The sequence below is a fragment of the Eptesicus fuscus genome, chromosome 14 (genome assembly GCF_027574615.1).
Source record: "Eptesicus fuscus isolate TK198812 chromosome 14, DD_ASM_mEF_20220401, whole genome shotgun sequence".
In the NCBI taxonomy this organism is placed as follows: Eukaryota; Metazoa; Chordata; class Mammalia; order Chiroptera; family Vespertilionidae; genus Eptesicus; species Eptesicus fuscus.
Window position 1 is genome coordinate 53,892,230 of NC_072486.1, and position 16,083 is coordinate 53,908,312.

Consider the following 16,083-nt stretch of genomic DNA (forward strand, 5'->3'; position numbering starts at 1 on the left):
TCTGTTGGAAAACTGGGGGGAGGGGATTATTTTGTTTTATTGGGGAGGGGGTTTTTATTGATTTGTTTTTAAAAAATTTATTTTACTTTATTTTTTCCACTACCATTTATCACCTTTGTGTCTTCTTACACCTCCACCCACCCCACCCCACCCCACCGAAATCACCTCACTGCTTTCCATGTCCTTGAGTTCTCTTTTTTCCTTTTTTTTTTTTTTTGCTCTATCCCTTCATACACCAGAGCTGTCTACCTACCTGTTCTCTATTTTCTTGTTTTAATCCTCACCTGAGGATATTTTTCCATTGATTTCTAGAGAGAGTGGAAGGGAGGGAGGAGCAGTGGAAGGGAGGGAGGAGCAGGAGAGAGAAAGAGAGGAGAATTGATGTAAGAGAGACATATCGATTGGTTGCCTCCTGCATGCACCCCCACTAGAGCTGGGAATCTGCAACCGGGGTATGTGCCCTTGACTAGGAATCAAACTTAAGACCCTTTAGTACTCGCACCATCGCTTTAACAATTGAGCCAAACCAGTCAGGGCTGTCTGTTTTCTTGGTAGTTCAGTTTATTCATTAAATTCCACATATGAGTTAAATTTTATGGTACCTTTCTTTCTCTTACTGGCTTATTTCACTTAGCATAATGTTCTCCCGGTCCATCCATGCTGTGGCAATGAGTAAAATTTCCATTGTGTGAATGTACCATAGCTTTTTTATTCACTCATCTGCTGGTGGTCACTTGGGCTGCTCCAAATCTTGGCTATTACAAATAAAGTTGTAGTGAACTTAGGGCTACATATATTATTTTGAATTAGTGTTTCAGGTTTCTTTGGGTAAATTTCCAGAAGTAGAATCACTGGGTCATAAGGCAGGTCTGTTTTTTAGTTTTTTGAGAGTAACTCCATACTGCTTCCACAGTGGCTACACCATTCTGTATTCCCAACAAAAATGCACGATGGTTCCCTTTTCTCCACATCCTCACCAACACTTGTTGTTTGTTGATTTATTGATGATAGCCTTTCTGACAGATCTGAAGTGATAGCTCATCGTGGTTTTAATTTGCATTTCTGTGATGATTAGTGATGTTGAGCATCTTTTCATATGTCTATTGACGATCTGTATGTCCTCTTTGGAGAAGCATCTGTTCAGGTCTTTCGCCCATTTTTTGATTGGATCGTTTTTCTTCTTTATGTTGAGTTTTTTATTATAAATTCTTTATAAATTTTGGATATTAACCCCTTATCAGATGTATCATTGGCAAATATGTTCTCCCATTCATTGGGTTGTCTTTTCATTTTGTTGATGGTTTTATTTTGCTGTGGAAAAACTGTGTTTTGTTTGAATATGTCTTTATTTTGCCCTCAACATTGAAAGATATTTTCTGTGGGTATACATTTTTCGTTGTAGTTGTTTTCTCTCAGAACATTGATGTCATTCCACTGTCCTCTGGTTTTCATTGCTGCTTTTGGGAAATCAACTGCCAGTTTAACTGGTACTTCTTTGCCTGAATCACTCTTTTTTCCCTTTGGTTAATTTTAAGATTTTCTGTTTATCTTGGTGTATGGATTCTCATTACAGCATGTCTCAGAATGTGTTTTAATTTTCCTGTTGGAGATACTTTGGGCTTCTTAAACCTGTGAGTTGGTGAATCTCATTAGTTCTCTTTGAAGATTGCCTTTACCCTATTTTCTGTCCTCTCTTTGGATTTCAGTTGTATTCTGACCAAATGCAGGCCTTTTTACTCTCTTCTCCATATCTCAGCTTCTTCCCAATATTTTCTATCCCGTTATTGCTCTGGGCCATAGTCTGGAGAATCCTATTTCCCATATCATTCAGCTCATTCATTCTCTCTTCAGGTGGTCTGATCTGCTAGTAAGCATGTCAATTGAACTATTACTATCAAGGATTGTATTTTATATTTCTAAAAGTTGTATTTGATTCTTTTTCAGATCCTCCAGGTCATATTATAGTTTCATGTGCCTTGCATATGTTTTTAGTTTGTGTTTTATTTTTATTTATTTATTTTTAAAATATATTTTATTGATTTTTTACAGAGAGGAAGGGAGAGGGATAGAGAGCCAGAAACATCGATGAGAGAGAAACATCGATCAGCTGCCTCCTGCACACCCCCTACTGGGGATGTGCCTGCAACCAAGGTACATGCCCTTGACCGGAATCGAACCTGGGACCTTTCAGTCCGCAGGCTGATGCTCTATCCACTGAGCCAAACCGGTTTCGGCTGTGTTTTATTTTTTTAAACATAGAAAGAATAGTTATTTTGTATTATGTCCAATAATTTCAGCAACTTAATTCGTTGTGGGCTTGTTTCTGGCTGATTCTTGCTCATTGCTTAGTTATTTTAAACTGTGCTATTTTCCTAGGCACGTTATTTGTGGGAGTTATTTGAGGCTTAGGATGAAGGTCTCATGCCAGCAGAAATGGAGTGTAGATCTAATGTAGGAAGAACAGAGCATTTTGAAACTGAGTAACAATGATTTTGAATTGGTTTCCCAGTCCTTGTTCCTAAATCCCTTGGGACATGTCTTTTATAACTCAGTGTTTGTTTGTTTTTAATTTTTATTTTTAGAAAGATCATGTGCTGCTTGTATTGTGTGACACCCTGTAGTTAATATTTCTGAGTAAAAAAAATGTATAGTCACTTTAAGAAAGATATATAGAGACCACAAGCAGCCTCTGGCAGTTCAAGTCAAATTTCTACTACCAAATTTGTTTTGACATCAGTTTTATGTTTTTACTAGAGGCCCAGTGCACGAAATTTGCACACTGGGGGGGGGGGGGGCGTTTCCCTCAGCCCAGCCTGCACCCTCTCCAATCTGGGACCTGGAATCAGGCCTAAACCAGCAGTTGGACATCCCTCTCACATCTGGGAATGCTGGCTCCTAACCGCTTGCCTGCCTGCCTGCCTGCCTGATTGCCCCTAACCGCTTCTGCCGGCCAGCCTGATCACCCCCAACCACTCCTCTGCCAGCCTGGTTAACACCTAACTGCTCCCCTGCCAGCCCAATCGCTCCCAACTGCCCTCCCATGCTGGCCTGGTCACCCCCAACTGCCCTCCCCTTGCAGGCCTGATCTCGCCCCCAAGTGCCCTCCTCTACCGGCTAATTTGGTTCTGATTGGTCGGTTTCTATACCAATCAGCGTCAAAAGCTCCACCTCCTAGGCAGCCATTGGCCCCTCACAGTTGACCCAGATTTGGTTCTGATTGGTTGGTTTCTATGCCAGTCAGCATCTCTGGGCCTATCAATGAGGCCTGATCAGAAAGGTGGGGCTGATCAGCAGCCCCGGTGAAGGCTTGGAGAGAAATGGAGGCATGGCTGCTGGCCAGGCCCGGAGAGAAAGAGAGAGGCAAGTGCTGATCAACAGCTGCCACAGAGGCTATGGATCAGACCCTGCTTCTCTCTTCAGGCCTCTCTCCAGGCCTGATTTGCAGCCCCCTCGGCAGTTAGTGCTGGGTCACTGTGCCTGCTGCCGTAGCAGTCAGTGCTGGGTTGCCCTGGACTGACTTCTGGTTGGCCAAGCCTCTGGTCATGACGGAACCAGGGTTTTTATATATTAGAATATGCCAAATACACCTCTCGAGGCTATGGTATATAATAAAAGTATAGTATGCAAATTATCCCCTCGACTGGAGTCCTTCTGGGAGTTCGGTCAGGCGGCAGGGCCGGCCAGGGGAAGGGAAGGAGTACTCTGCTGGCTGCCGCCAGATACTAGGGACACTACCAGTGCACAAGTTTCGTGCACTGGGCCTCTGGTTTGTAATAATAATTCAGAACTCTTTAATACAATTTTCAGAGCTCTTTGAATTTAAAAATCATGGATAAGGGTCTGTCGGTGCTGCTTTAATTATATTCTCTCTCCCTATGTACAGGAGTTGAAGATACAGGTGAGTATCCTCATTGTTTCAATTTGGGCCACTTAGGCAAAGAGGAAAGTGCTCTCACAAGATGGATAGTATGCTTATGTGCTTCCTCTCCTCCCTACTTTTAAAAAATGAGATGCTGATATTCGAGACAGGTGGTATTGGCTAGTGGAGGCCACCTGTGTATGATAGTCTGTTGATGTCTGCAAACCAAATGTCTTAGTGTTTTTGTTTACATTTTGTAGCAATGTCAAGTTTCAAGGCCCAAAGAGCATCCCAGACCATTGGGACCCCTCAGCCCTGCCGGACCCCGGCTTTAAGGTATGGGACTTGTGTTGCCTTGGACTGGGGAGGAGAGTGTTCTTTGAGATCAGTGAGTATAAGTGATGTGCTGATTCTTCCACCACTGAAGAAGCTGTGAGGCCAGGGCTCATGAGGGAGGACAGAAGAGGTATGTGTGGGGTATTTTTTTCAGGTTTTGGGGATTTTAAGGCTAGAGACCACGCAGGAGATGGCTGTGGTCCTGAGGGGAGAGCATGTATTGTGGATGGAGGACAGTGAGCTGGTAAATTTCTAGAAAGGGTAGAAATAGGAGCTGGGCTCAGCCAATATATATTAGTTATACTAAGCAAGAAAAGGAAAAGAAACCACTGACTATGACAAGCGACATCTAGAAGGGAAATTTCTGTTGGAAGGTGCTAGATAATAGGAGACAAGAGAAGGAACACTCAGTTCAGCAGCTCCTTTAAGGCTTGTCAGATTTGGGGTATTGCGCTGAATTCAGTAGAGTACTCAGGCCAAGATCATGCCTTATCTATGTGGGGTACTCAGACTGGCCTCTGATGGCTGACTTCGTGCCACGCATGTTGCAGACAGCTTTTACAACTGATTGTTACTGCCTTGGAAGGACTCATCTTGTTGAGCTAACAAAGCTCACACAGACCCCAGTGGCACAGGCAAGACCAATGACAGGCAGGGTGAGTTGACAGCAGCACTCAGATGTCAGAGGACAAGGCAAACATACTGAGGGGATTAGAGTAGGCTCCACTGGGTCCACTTCCAAACGATGGCTGGTGCTTGCACAGGTGGAGGTAAAAGAACATACAGGGTGATGGGAACTGCATGTGAAGCAGCCCAAGTCAGGACATGGGGTGTCAGGTATATCTTGGATGGAGGGTGTGAATAGACATGGGAAGAAGGAGAGAGGTCAGGGCTGGGCTGTGCAAAGCCTTGATCATGGGTTGAAGCAGAGGCCATGACAAGTATGGGAACCCATGAGGACCTCTGGTCTGGAAGGAGCAGGGCTGGTTTCCATACTTGAGGAAGAGGAGTTTAGCAGCTCCCATGAGATTGGAACAGGGAAACCAGAATCAGGATTTGGGTTGCAGGAGGCCCATGGACATGCATGCCAAGTCCTGACATGTAGGATCTTTGGGGGTGATGGTGAGGTGGCTGTTATAAGGCTGTACATGGGGTAGAAGAAGAGGATGGTATAAAGGGACTCCCCAGTGATCCTCATATGGTCTATCACTGAATCAAACCTCATGGCGCTGGGAACAGGGAGGCTGATTATATGGTCCAGGCTGGAAGTGCAGGAATTTGAGTATTGTCACTCTGTGTGACAGTCGGTTGTTCTTGGTCAAGGGCCTCTCCTGGCCCATCAAAAGTGCTGTTTCCCAGAACAAGAGGCTAAGGGAGAGTTGCGCTCAGCTGGGAGGGATACAGTGGCCATGCTCCTGAGTTGCTATGTGCCCGTCTACCAGCTTGGCCTTTCTGTCAGTGCTTGTGGTGTGGGACGTTCACACAGTGCTGCTGCCCATGACAGCGTTTGCCCCTCTCCACCAAATGTACGCCTTTCACATTTATTGACACCAACACTTGGGACTTGTAGACTATGTAGTCTGCCTTGTGTGGGGTCAGAAGAGCAGGGACATCCTGGGAATACCTAGGATGGTGCTGATATAAGCATCATACCTGTCCTTCGGGCAGGTTTCACCGTGAACACAAATTGCACAGATTCTACACCTGGAGAGACTGCCTCTCGGGGCAAAGGGGAGTGGTAATCTCCTTTGGGGCTTGCTTCTGCAGTTCTGGCATTTTAGGCGTAGCTTTGGGAAGAGATTGATCTGTACTTTATACTTAGATGATAACATAATAAAAATCTTTGCCCCTTGCAGCGGATCACCCTCAGTTCTTTCTCAGAAGAATATCAGAAGGTTTGCAATCTGTTTAACAATACACTGCCTTACTACTATGTTCAGAAGATCGAGCGAGTCCAGAACCTGGCTCTCTGGGAAGTCTACCAGTGGTACGTCAAGGGCTTGCTCTCAGCAGGCTGATGACTGTCCCCTCACACTGTTACATAGTAGGCTAGCTGCTTACCAAATGGACTTTAGGGACAGTTCCAGATGGCAGCCACTGCTTGCCCAGTGCTGCTGGAATAGGGAACTGTCTTCCTGATTTTTTATCTATCTCATCATCTTTATAGCTTAGTGCTGCATGTCCCCTCAGAGAGACGAGGGGAACGAGGCTTTGTAGTGACAAAGTCAGCACTTGTATTCTGCCTCCCCGAAGATCGACAGGATGGTCCAGTATAAGCCACCTACACTCTGGAGAACATAAAGCTATTGTCCTGACAGCCAGAGAGTAGGAGCCTTATTTTTTTGCCTGAGGACCAGCATGTTCTTGGGCAGTTGTCCACGTGAGCTGGAGAGGAGAATCACAGCAGGTCACCATGGCAGGCCTGGGGTTCTGCTGACCTGTCCCCACAAAAGGTTGGAGCAGTCTCATCTGTGCTCTGGGCCCAGTGATAAAATCAAGCCTCATGGCGCTGGGAACTTATGGGAGAGAGGACACGGATGACCCCCCCACAACGATCAGCGGTCTCAGGCTCCCCCTGCTAAGCTCCACAAGGAAGCAAAGGGTAGGCACGAAGCACGCCTGTCTTCCCAAGGCTGGTCTGCTTTGGGAGTTCAGTTTGCTGCTGGAGGCCTAAGGCTGTGGAGGGAAAGGCTTCCCTCTGCTTTTCAGGTCCTGTGTTCTACCTTTCCCTCTCTGGCCCATGGCTGGAGTATCATGGACTTGGATCCATATCTCCTGGCCTCATGACACTTCTGATAAAATGTGTTTTCTTAGGTCAGGTGGCATGTATTTGGTGGTAAGTGCTTTCTCTCCAGCACACATTTCTCTCCTGTGATTCTAGGCAAAAAGGGCAGATGCAGAAGAGAAATGGAGGGAAAGCGGTGGATGAGAGGCAGCTGTTCCATGGTACTAGCACTGGTTTGGTTGATGCAATTTGCCAGCAGAATTTTGATTGGAGGGTCTGTGGTCTTCATGGCACTTCCTATGGCAAAGGTAAGGTTGAGGGCAGCTTGCACCAGCATAATCAGGCCTCGCTGCACTGGCTCAGGAAACAGTTTTAAATCAATTGGTGTGTGTGTGTGTGTGTGTGTGTGTGTGTGTGTGTGTGTGTGTGTGTGTGTGGTGGGCGGGAGTGGGGGAGCAGTGTAAGCTGATAAGCCAGTTCATACTCAGTGAGGAATGGCTTTGCCATCTGTGGGGATGCCCAGCTGTTGGCTCCCTTCCTCTCCTTTGTGTGCAACCAGGAGCTGACCCAAGGGTTAGCATGGGCAGTCCTGCTTAGGCTGGGGTTTTGCTTCCTTAAGAGATGGACCTATGTCCCTGTGGAGTGGAGTTCTCGGGAGATGCTGAGCACGAGTCAGGAGAGGAAAGGGGGTGCCTACCCAACCAACCCTGTACCTGCGCTATTTTGTAAGAATAGAAATCTGAACACCTCAGATACATGCATGTAAATATGCCATTCTAGCTATTTGGTGAGTTATCTGAGTGTTTTTCTTTCTTGGTTATTTTTAAACTTCATTTGGACATAGTTTCAAGGAAAGTTGCAAGAATAATATTTTTTAAAGTCCTGAATACATTTACCTATATTCACCTGTTTTAATATTTTGCCATGTTGACTTTATCACCTATCCATTTTTTCCTGATCCATTTGTAAGTATGTGACATATGTCATACCTCTTCACCCTTTAACACCTCCTAAGAAAAAGGACATTCTCTTCTGTCATCACATGGTTACTAAATTGAAAAAAATTCATAGTGAGGTGGTAGTATAATCAACAGTCCCTGTCCCAGTTCCATCAGTTGTCCAGAACTTAGCCTTAGTCCAACGTGATGACTATGGTGTCAGGATGGATGAGAGCCAGTGGAAGGTTTTAAATCCAAATATATAAGTGGCAGCTTCCAACTCAGGTTCCCATTAAACAGGGTTCATAGTTGTATGCATTGGGCTGCCGGTGTGGTTCCATGTATGGGATCTTGGTCACTTTCCACACCAATCTTACTAAGTTGGCCATGACAGCCCCATTTTATAGCTGAGGAAACAGGTTTGGGGATTAAGTTCTGTTATGCCCAGAGAGCCGTGTGATTTGACTGACATATTCAGAATGTGAAAGGAGTTTTCTGTATCAGTTTGGTGTCCCCTCTGATGCCCTTCTTGGGGAAGGCTAGAGAAAGAGGAAGGATGGAGGGAGGACAGGAGGAAGATATGACAGAGGAGCAGAGGCCATTGGCATTGCCTGGTTGACAGGATACTAGAGCCCCTCCTGCCCGGCTGCAGCTGTCCTCCCAGTGCCCAGTTAAGCCTGTGCGTGTTTTTGCAGGGAGCTACTTTGCCCGAGATGCTGCATATTCCCACCACTACAGCAAATCCGATTCAAACTGCTACACAATGTTCCTGGCTCGGGTGCTGGTGGGCGAGTTCACCCGAGGTGATGCCTCCTTAGTCCGCCCCCCAGCCAAGGAGAACCAGGGCAACGTTTTCTACGACAGCTGTGTGAACAGCATGTCAGACCCTTCTATCTTCGTGATCTTTGAGAAGCACCAGGTCTATCCAGAGTACATCATCCAGTACACCTCCAGCAAGCCTCTGGCCGGGGCCTCCACCCTGTTCAACCTGGCATCCTTTTTTGGTATCCGGCAGTGAGCACGAGGATGTCTTTCCTGTCTCTCAGGCTTGTCTTCCTTGAAATAGCTATTTGGGAAAGTTGGTTTTTTTTATAACAAAAAAACTTTAATGAACTGTTTAACATTGACTTCTCAATGAAGTTACGTTCTTAATCTCTTGCTGATGGTAGTTTTTGGTTTTAAGTAATTTTTGAGCTTGATATGGGCTAACCAATAATGATTGTAGGTGAGATTTTTACTAGGGTAAATTTTACGTTTTACTATTTTTGTTAACTTTGCTACTGATTGGCCCCAGGCACAGAGTTTCTAGTTAACCATTTTATGGATTGGTTTTAATTTTTAATAATTTCTGTCTATCTCTAGTGATTTGGTTTTTCAGGGTCTTGGTGGCATCATTTGACTTTTTCAGCCTATGTACAGAAAACCTGTCTTGTGGACCAGGGAGGTGCAGTCATTGTGTCTGTTGCTCTGGTTCTAATCCAGGCAGCTCTTCTGCTGCTTCTCCTGGGCTCTGGCCTTGGAATTGGTCCATATATCACATTGTTAGACACATGGCTACTGTGGGTGTCATTCCGTCCCTGCCGGTTTCCCTTTGTCATGGGCCTAGCTCATGAATGCTTGTCCCAGCATCTTCTAAGCGTATTGGATGTCCTCTGAATATGGGTTTTATATCTTTATGAGATTTGAATACCTGTGCTACAAATGTTACAATATGGAAATAAAATAATATTTATCTCAAGTGGGTGACGACTGAAGTCCATTCTTCAACATCGTGTATTGAGTTCCTGCTGGGTACAGGAGGTTTTCTGGGTGTTGGAATATAACAGAGCCCCTGTTATTGGCTTCGGGGGTGCTATGTGTAGTTTATCATGAAGCTGAAGAAGCTTCTTCCACAGCCCTAGGAGGGGCCCAGCGATAGCGTCACATAGTCATACACTTTGGTTAAATTTGCAAGAGTTACTTTTTTTTTTCTTTTCCCCAACTCATACAAGTTCCAAGCTCCACAAAACCTAGAATCACTATATGTTGTGGACATGGAGGAGGTGGGTGTGTCCTTTGTGTGTCTTCCACACACAGCAGGTTGTGGCGTCTCTGCTAGACACTGGCTGGCTCTTGTCCAGAGGCAAGGGGCTGGCAGGAAGGCTCCATGATATGAGGCTGTCTGCCCCTTCCTGGGTGCTGTACCCATGGGCCTCCCAGGTTCAGTCTACAGCCACAGTCCTCTCCTTAGCTGCACTCTTCTTCCCGTCACCTTCCTAATACAATATGTTCACTCTCCACATGATGCCTCCAATTCAGCTGTTTGTCCTGTAGTTGTCAGATCCAAGCTATTTTTCCATCCTTGGAACAGGGGTAGAGAGTGATCTGGAACTTGACACAGGTCAGCTAATCAGGCCAGAGGAGAACAGTTAAATGACCAGAAAAATGAAGAAGCAACGACAATACTACCTTTTTCACCAGTAGAACCTAGGTGTAGATGTTATGATTTTCAGACCCTCCCAAATATTTCCCCCACATCCTGACTAATCTTGAAATTTCATTTATTGCTGTTTGATTAGGTCACTAGTCCTCCTATCATGTAGGTGGGGGGCCTGAGGGGTGTCAGAGAATCATTAAACAGGTGCTTGCCTGCTAAGTCTTCTAAAAAATATTTATGTATTGATTTTAGAGGGGGTGAAGGAAGAGAAAAAAAATCTGTCCCACTTATTTATGCAATCATTGGTTATTTTTTTTTATTTCTTTATTGATTACGGTGTTACATATGTGTCCTTATTTTTTTTTAAAATTGTAAACATTTTTATTGATTTCAGAGAGGAAGGGAGAGGGAGATACAAACATCATTGATGAAAAAGAATCATTGATCGGCTGCCTTCTGCACACCCCCCCACTGGGGATCGAGCCCACAACCCAGGCATGGGCCCTGAAATCAAACTGTGACCTCCTGGTTCATAGACCGATGCTCAACCACTGTGCTATGCCGGCCGGGCATTGGTTGCTCTTTGTATGTGCCCTGATTGGGGATTGAACCTGCAACCTTGGTGTATCGGGATGTTGTTCTAACCCAGTGGTAGGCAAACTCATTAGTCAACAGAGCCAAATATCAACAGTACAACGATTGAAATTTCTTTTGAGAGCCGAAAACCGACTTCTGCGCATGGGCCACGAAGTTTCAGTCGCACTGTACGTGCGCATCTGCACGTGGTATTTTGTGGAACAGCCACATTCAAGGGGCCAAAGAGCCGCATGTGGCTCGCGAGCGGCAGTTTGCCGACCACTGCTCTAACCAACTGAGCTACCTGGCCAGGGCTGCCTTTTAAGTCTTAAATGTAGATAAACTGATCCTATGCTTTTTAACCATCTGGTTGCTGGGAGCCGAGGAGTGGGAAGCAGGAATGGTCTTTTTTGGGAATTTTAGTGGGAAGGATGGCAAGAGGAACCTGGGATGGGAGAGTATCAAATGCTCCAGAAAGGTCAAGTGAGCTATGAAGACTGAAGACAACATGGATTGGCTGACCTTTGAGAAAGCAAGTCGGAAAAAGCAACTACATGGATTGGAAATTCAAGAGGAATGGGGTCCATGAGGCTAGGTTGTAGGGTGGGCATGGGGAAAGCTGTTCCTCCTGTGTGGGCACAGGAGGGAGTGGGCACTGTGATGAGAAGAAGTAAAAATGACCACAACTCAGAATGTTAATGCAAAGAGTTAGTGGGATCCAGGGCAAGTGTGTGTGTGATAGCCAAGACGTCGTCAGGAGGTCCAGCTGGGATGCAGCTGGAGGGCTTTGTGGAGGACCCGTCAGTGCCATTTCCTGCCCTGTGTTAGCTGGTGCTGGGCGTGAACAGTGGGCTTGAAACAGAGCCCGGGGGTGTGTGAGTCCAGCGATTCTCGCCCATTAGGAAGCCTGACTGCTGTGTCTGGAGATTGTGACCACCTGGATGGAGAAGGGGAGGGAAGCCAACACGAGTTGATGGTCTTGGGTGTTAGGTGTGGACGTGCACCTCAACTAGGGAGCCAGGTGCTCAGCTGGGCCCTTCTGCAGGATGAGGTTCTGTGATGGCCATAGGGGGTCAGGGACGGGGGAGACAAACGGGGCCACCAGGGGAGCCGATGGATCACCAGGAATGGGAATGGATGGTTTTTCCCGGTGAGTCTGAGCCCTGGGCTGGGCATCTCAAAAGGGGCTGGATTCCAGAGATGAGCAGGTGGTGGGCACCAAGTGTGTGAGAGGGCTGTGATGGGCTGGCAGGACCTCCTAGAGGACGGGCAACAACCAGGGCTGGGGCAGTGCTGGGAAACAAGGCTGCCTTCCTCTCGGAAACTTCCAGGGGAGCCCTTTGGTGAAGCATGGGGAGCTCTGGGCTGGAGGGGAAAGACTTCACAGTAGAGGCAGCATTTCCAGCCACGGATATGTGGCAACCTATTCTGCCAGCTCACATGAAACAGCCTGAGCTTTCTAAAGGTGGGTCGGCATCTGGGATCCCATCGATGCTCACAGATTCCTATTATCTATATGGCATTTAGCCCCTTAATGCTGCTCACAGGTCAGATAGAGGAAAAGGTCTTTGATCTAGGCCAGCCTCCTTGCTTTACAGATGAGGAAACCGAGGCTCAGGGAGGTGGCAAGATCATGGCTGCTGGTGGGAGATCTGGGATTCAATTTGCAAGTTCTTTGTTGAATTTAAACTTCTCAGCAATACAATAACTGCTTTTACTAAAATTCACCTCTGTATTTTAATTTCTCGATCAAAATTAAGAAAAGATGATGATGCTCTTAAAAAGTACACTTTAGCCTCCATCACTTTTCTGTACATTGAAACTTACGAAGTCAGTATTACCCTACCTAGAAATATCAAAGCATAATAAAGCTTTTGAACCACCTTTGAAGTTGAACTTCTGAATGTCATTGCCTCAGTCAGATACTGCAAAGTACCAGAAGCTGATAAGGCCTATGAGCTGGTACCATCAGGACAGCTCAGCGCAGTGTCCCTGTGTGGATTCCTTCCATCCTGAGGCCAGGACAAAACCCCAAGTTCTCAGTCATTTTGTCAAAGCTACGGTTTCACTTATCAGCAATTCCTTATTGAGAGAGGGGGATCTGTGGTTCAAACACCAATGGCAGACAAAACAAAGTGTAACAAACAAACGTTTATTAAACATTTAGGAAATGTTACGGAAATGACCTCTTTTATTCTGGTATGCCAGGCACCCTTTAGATTACTTAGGTGACGTTTCCCCCAAATCCGAATTTCCACAAGCGTTTTCTTTGAATTAGAAGGTGCTGTTGTAATTGTGTCAGCGGGAGACAATCTTGATGTAGACACCATCTTTTGGACCTAGGGCAGATTTAGATTCTAGCTGCAGTGGTACCTGTGATAGAGGAGATTAAAATATTTGTCACAGTTAAACACATCCACAGGAAAACATCCTTGGGACCAGGCCTGAAGCAGGGTTATGGAAATTCGGCTGAGGCCTCAGAGAGCGGAGCCAGGAGTGAGCAATGCAGCCTCCCAGCGGGACCCTGAGAACCCAGCAGAGCTGCCTCTCCAGGACTAGGCACTGGGCCCTGCAGCACTGGTGCTCGTCCCCCCTTTCCTGTGCAAATAGTTCCCATTTATTCTCTCAGGAACCCTGGTAGTGGCTGACTTTGCAAATGAAGAAATGAAGGTTCAGACGTGTTCAAGGTCACATGGCTAGAAAGTAGAGAGCCAAGCCTCACACTCTTCTCATCTCTCCATCTCCCTCCCTGTGCCCAGCCAGACCCTGAGCAGCCGCTCTGGGAAGGACTTTGGGGAGTGGGGCCTCATGCTGTTCCCTGCTCAAGCATGCTGTGGTCTGACCTCAGTGCCATTCAGAAAGCTTTCCTTATGTCTCACAAGGAAGATGCATAGTGGGCTGGGGTCTTGGAAAAAACACCAAACGTAAGAAGCAGGGTAGCCCCTTTGAGCCATGTGTAAAATGATGGTTCAGTGGCTAACGTGAACCCTTTCGAGGAAAGAAGAATCACCAGGCCTTACTACTGGGGCCTTGTCAGATGTCTTTGAGGATTATAGTTCAGATGGGAGACCAGTTTTAGAAGCAAGATGGTCTAGACCTGTGCCATCCTGTACAGTAGCCACTAGCATTATGTGGCTGCTGAATGCTTGAAATGTGGTTAGTGGAAAAGAGGGGCTGACTTTTTTATTTGATTTCATCATTAACATGTAAATAGCCACATGTGGCTAGTAGCTCCTGTATTAGTACAGGTCTAGACAAACTAGAAACACCATTGGACTTCAAAAAAAGGAGGTCATAAAAAAAAAAGGTCATTTGGGGCTAGCAAAGTCAGGGAGGGCTTCCTGGAGGAGGTGACTCCTGAGGTGGGTCTAGGAATGGGAGAACCCATGTGAACAGAACTTCTCGGGAGTCACTTCAGGATTTGAGGCAACACCCAGGAATGTGGAGGATGGGACTAGACTTGGGGTAGAAAGTTGAAGAGATGACATTCCAGGTCGGGGCAGTAGCCTGAGCAGGTAGAGAGGAGCAGGTAGAACCCTTTCAGAGTGGGAAGTTGGGGCAGGGAATGTAAAATGGGCTCAGATAAGTTCTTCCTGGATCAGCAGGCTCCAGACTCATGGCTGGTTCTTGAGCTGGGGAGTGCCAGGCATAAGCAAGTGGTTGGGGACATTGGTCCAGCCACTGTACTGGATGTCAAGATGAAGGGTAATGAGGCAAACCCCAGAAGGAAGTCTTGCACACATGGAAGACCTAGGGCAGTCAGGTCTGCCTTCTTTCTCTGTTCCCTCATCTTCCTTGGCTCGGCTCTGTGCTCCTAATTTGTCCCTCCTCTCTCCAGCCTTGACAATCAGAACTTGGTGGGCATTTTCACATCCAATATCTTTTTTTAGCCCAACTGAGCTCATTATTCCTCCTGGACCAGCAGCCCACCCCAGTCTCCCTGTTGGTTGGGGAGAGGAGTCAGTGCCACTCTCTGGATCTAGAAGTTGTCACCATCTGTCACTGTGTCCTCTGTCCCCTATGCCCTCTGGTCCAGGTCTACTGCAGTGCTGTGCAGGGGAGTTCCAAAAAGGCATGGAGGAGAGCAAAGTTCGGTTGTGTGGGGAACAGCTAGCATCTTGCAGACAGGCTGCTGGATGTGGAGGAGAGGGAGGGCTTGGGAATGAGCAAGATCGGATTTGAACCCCAGTTTCTTCACTCTGGCTAGTCATTCATTAGCTTGTTGATGTTTGTTGAATGAATGAATGAATGAGCACCTGCCATGTGCCTGGCATTAAGCTGGGTGCTGAGGCACCAAACAATAAATATGACAAACTTTTGTTCCCTCACGGAGCCTGCAGTCCAACTGTTGGACCTCAGGCAAGTTACTTAACCTCTCTGAACCTTGTTTAAGCTCCTCGTCTGAAAATGGGAATAATAAAACCTACTTTGGATTCTCTTTGCCAAGGAGGGAAGGGCTATAGCATCATGAGGGCTAACCCTACTGTACAAAGAACAATAATAATATTAGGCCAGCTGCAGTGCAGACAACGTGGTGAGCACACCTGAGCCTGGAGTAGCAGGGCTCACCTGCAGAGGGCTCACCTGAGTCTCAGGGCAGACTTCAAACCGGAACTTGCTCAGGAGGTGGAGCAGTGTCAGCTTGACCTCCAGCAGCCCCAGCCGCACCCCGAGGCAGCTCCGGGGACCCGCTCCGAATGGCAGGTAGGTGAAGGGTCGCCGGCACCTCTGGGCCTCTGCTGTGAACCTGTGAGGCAGCGCAGTCAGGTTGGCCCAGGACACCCGCCTCCACTTCGGGGCTTCTTCAGCCACTGGGTCTGGCTGAGGGTCTCCTGTTTCAGAGGTGACGATCCTACCAAGCGGGCCTAACCTCCACCGAAGTCAACAGAATCCTGTTTTCTCTTGGGCCTGTCCCCAAACTCGAGCTGGTGGCTGCTAATCCCTGAGCTTTTGTTCCCCTCCCCTCCCCCCTTCCTGCAGAGGCATTGCGAATGAAAAGAATCACCTGGACAGTCAATGTTGCCTTCCTGCCCTCCTACCGTCCATCGTGCTGTTAACGAGCCTGTGGGCTCACTATGATCCAGAAAGGTAAGAGCCTTAAAGAAACCACAGCCCTTACCTGGACCCTGGGCTCCACCTCCATCAGCCAGAGGTGATAGCAGCCATACTTCCTAAGAAGGGTGCCTGGGCCCTGGTCCTCTCCTGCCCCAAGGCCAGGTCCTGCCAGCTGTCT

General features: G+C 47.1%; 2 protein-coding genes across 5 annotated transcripts in view; one reads left to right on the forward strand and one right to left on the reverse strand.

The window, feature by feature from the left end:
- PARP12 (poly(ADP-ribose) polymerase family member 12) overlaps positions 1–9,596 on the forward strand; it is a 50,087-nt gene extending 40,491 nt beyond the window's left edge. The window contains exons 8-11 of one of the 4 annotated variants that reach the window (XM_054726118.1): positions 4,120–4,195; positions 6,052–6,182; positions 7,077–7,228; positions 8,554–8,737. In XM_054726118.1, the coding sequence (XP_054582093.1) occupies positions 4,120–4,195; positions 6,052–6,182; positions 7,077–7,228; positions 8,554–8,676 (482 nt within the window). In that variant the 3' untranslated portion in view covers positions 8,677–8,737. Of the gene's footprint in view, positions 1–4,119; positions 4,196–6,051; positions 6,183–7,076; positions 7,229–8,553 lie in introns of all 4 variants that reach the window. The other 3 variants (XM_054726116.1, XM_054726119.1, XM_054726117.1) reach the window with 3 other exon arrangements.
- Positions 9,597–12,983: 3,387 nt separating this feature from the next.
- Positions 12,984–16,083, reverse strand: part of TBXAS1 (thromboxane A synthase 1) — a 149,056-nt gene continuing 145,956 nt past the window's right edge. Inside the window, exons 12-13 of the mRNA XM_008150476.3 lie at positions 15,435–15,597; positions 12,984–13,223 (exon numbers count right to left, since the gene is read on the reverse strand). Of these exons, the coding sequence (XP_008148698.2) occupies positions 13,149–13,223; positions 15,435–15,597 (238 nt within the window). The 3' untranslated portion in view covers positions 12,984–13,148. The remainder of the gene's footprint in view (positions 13,224–15,434; positions 15,598–16,083) is intronic.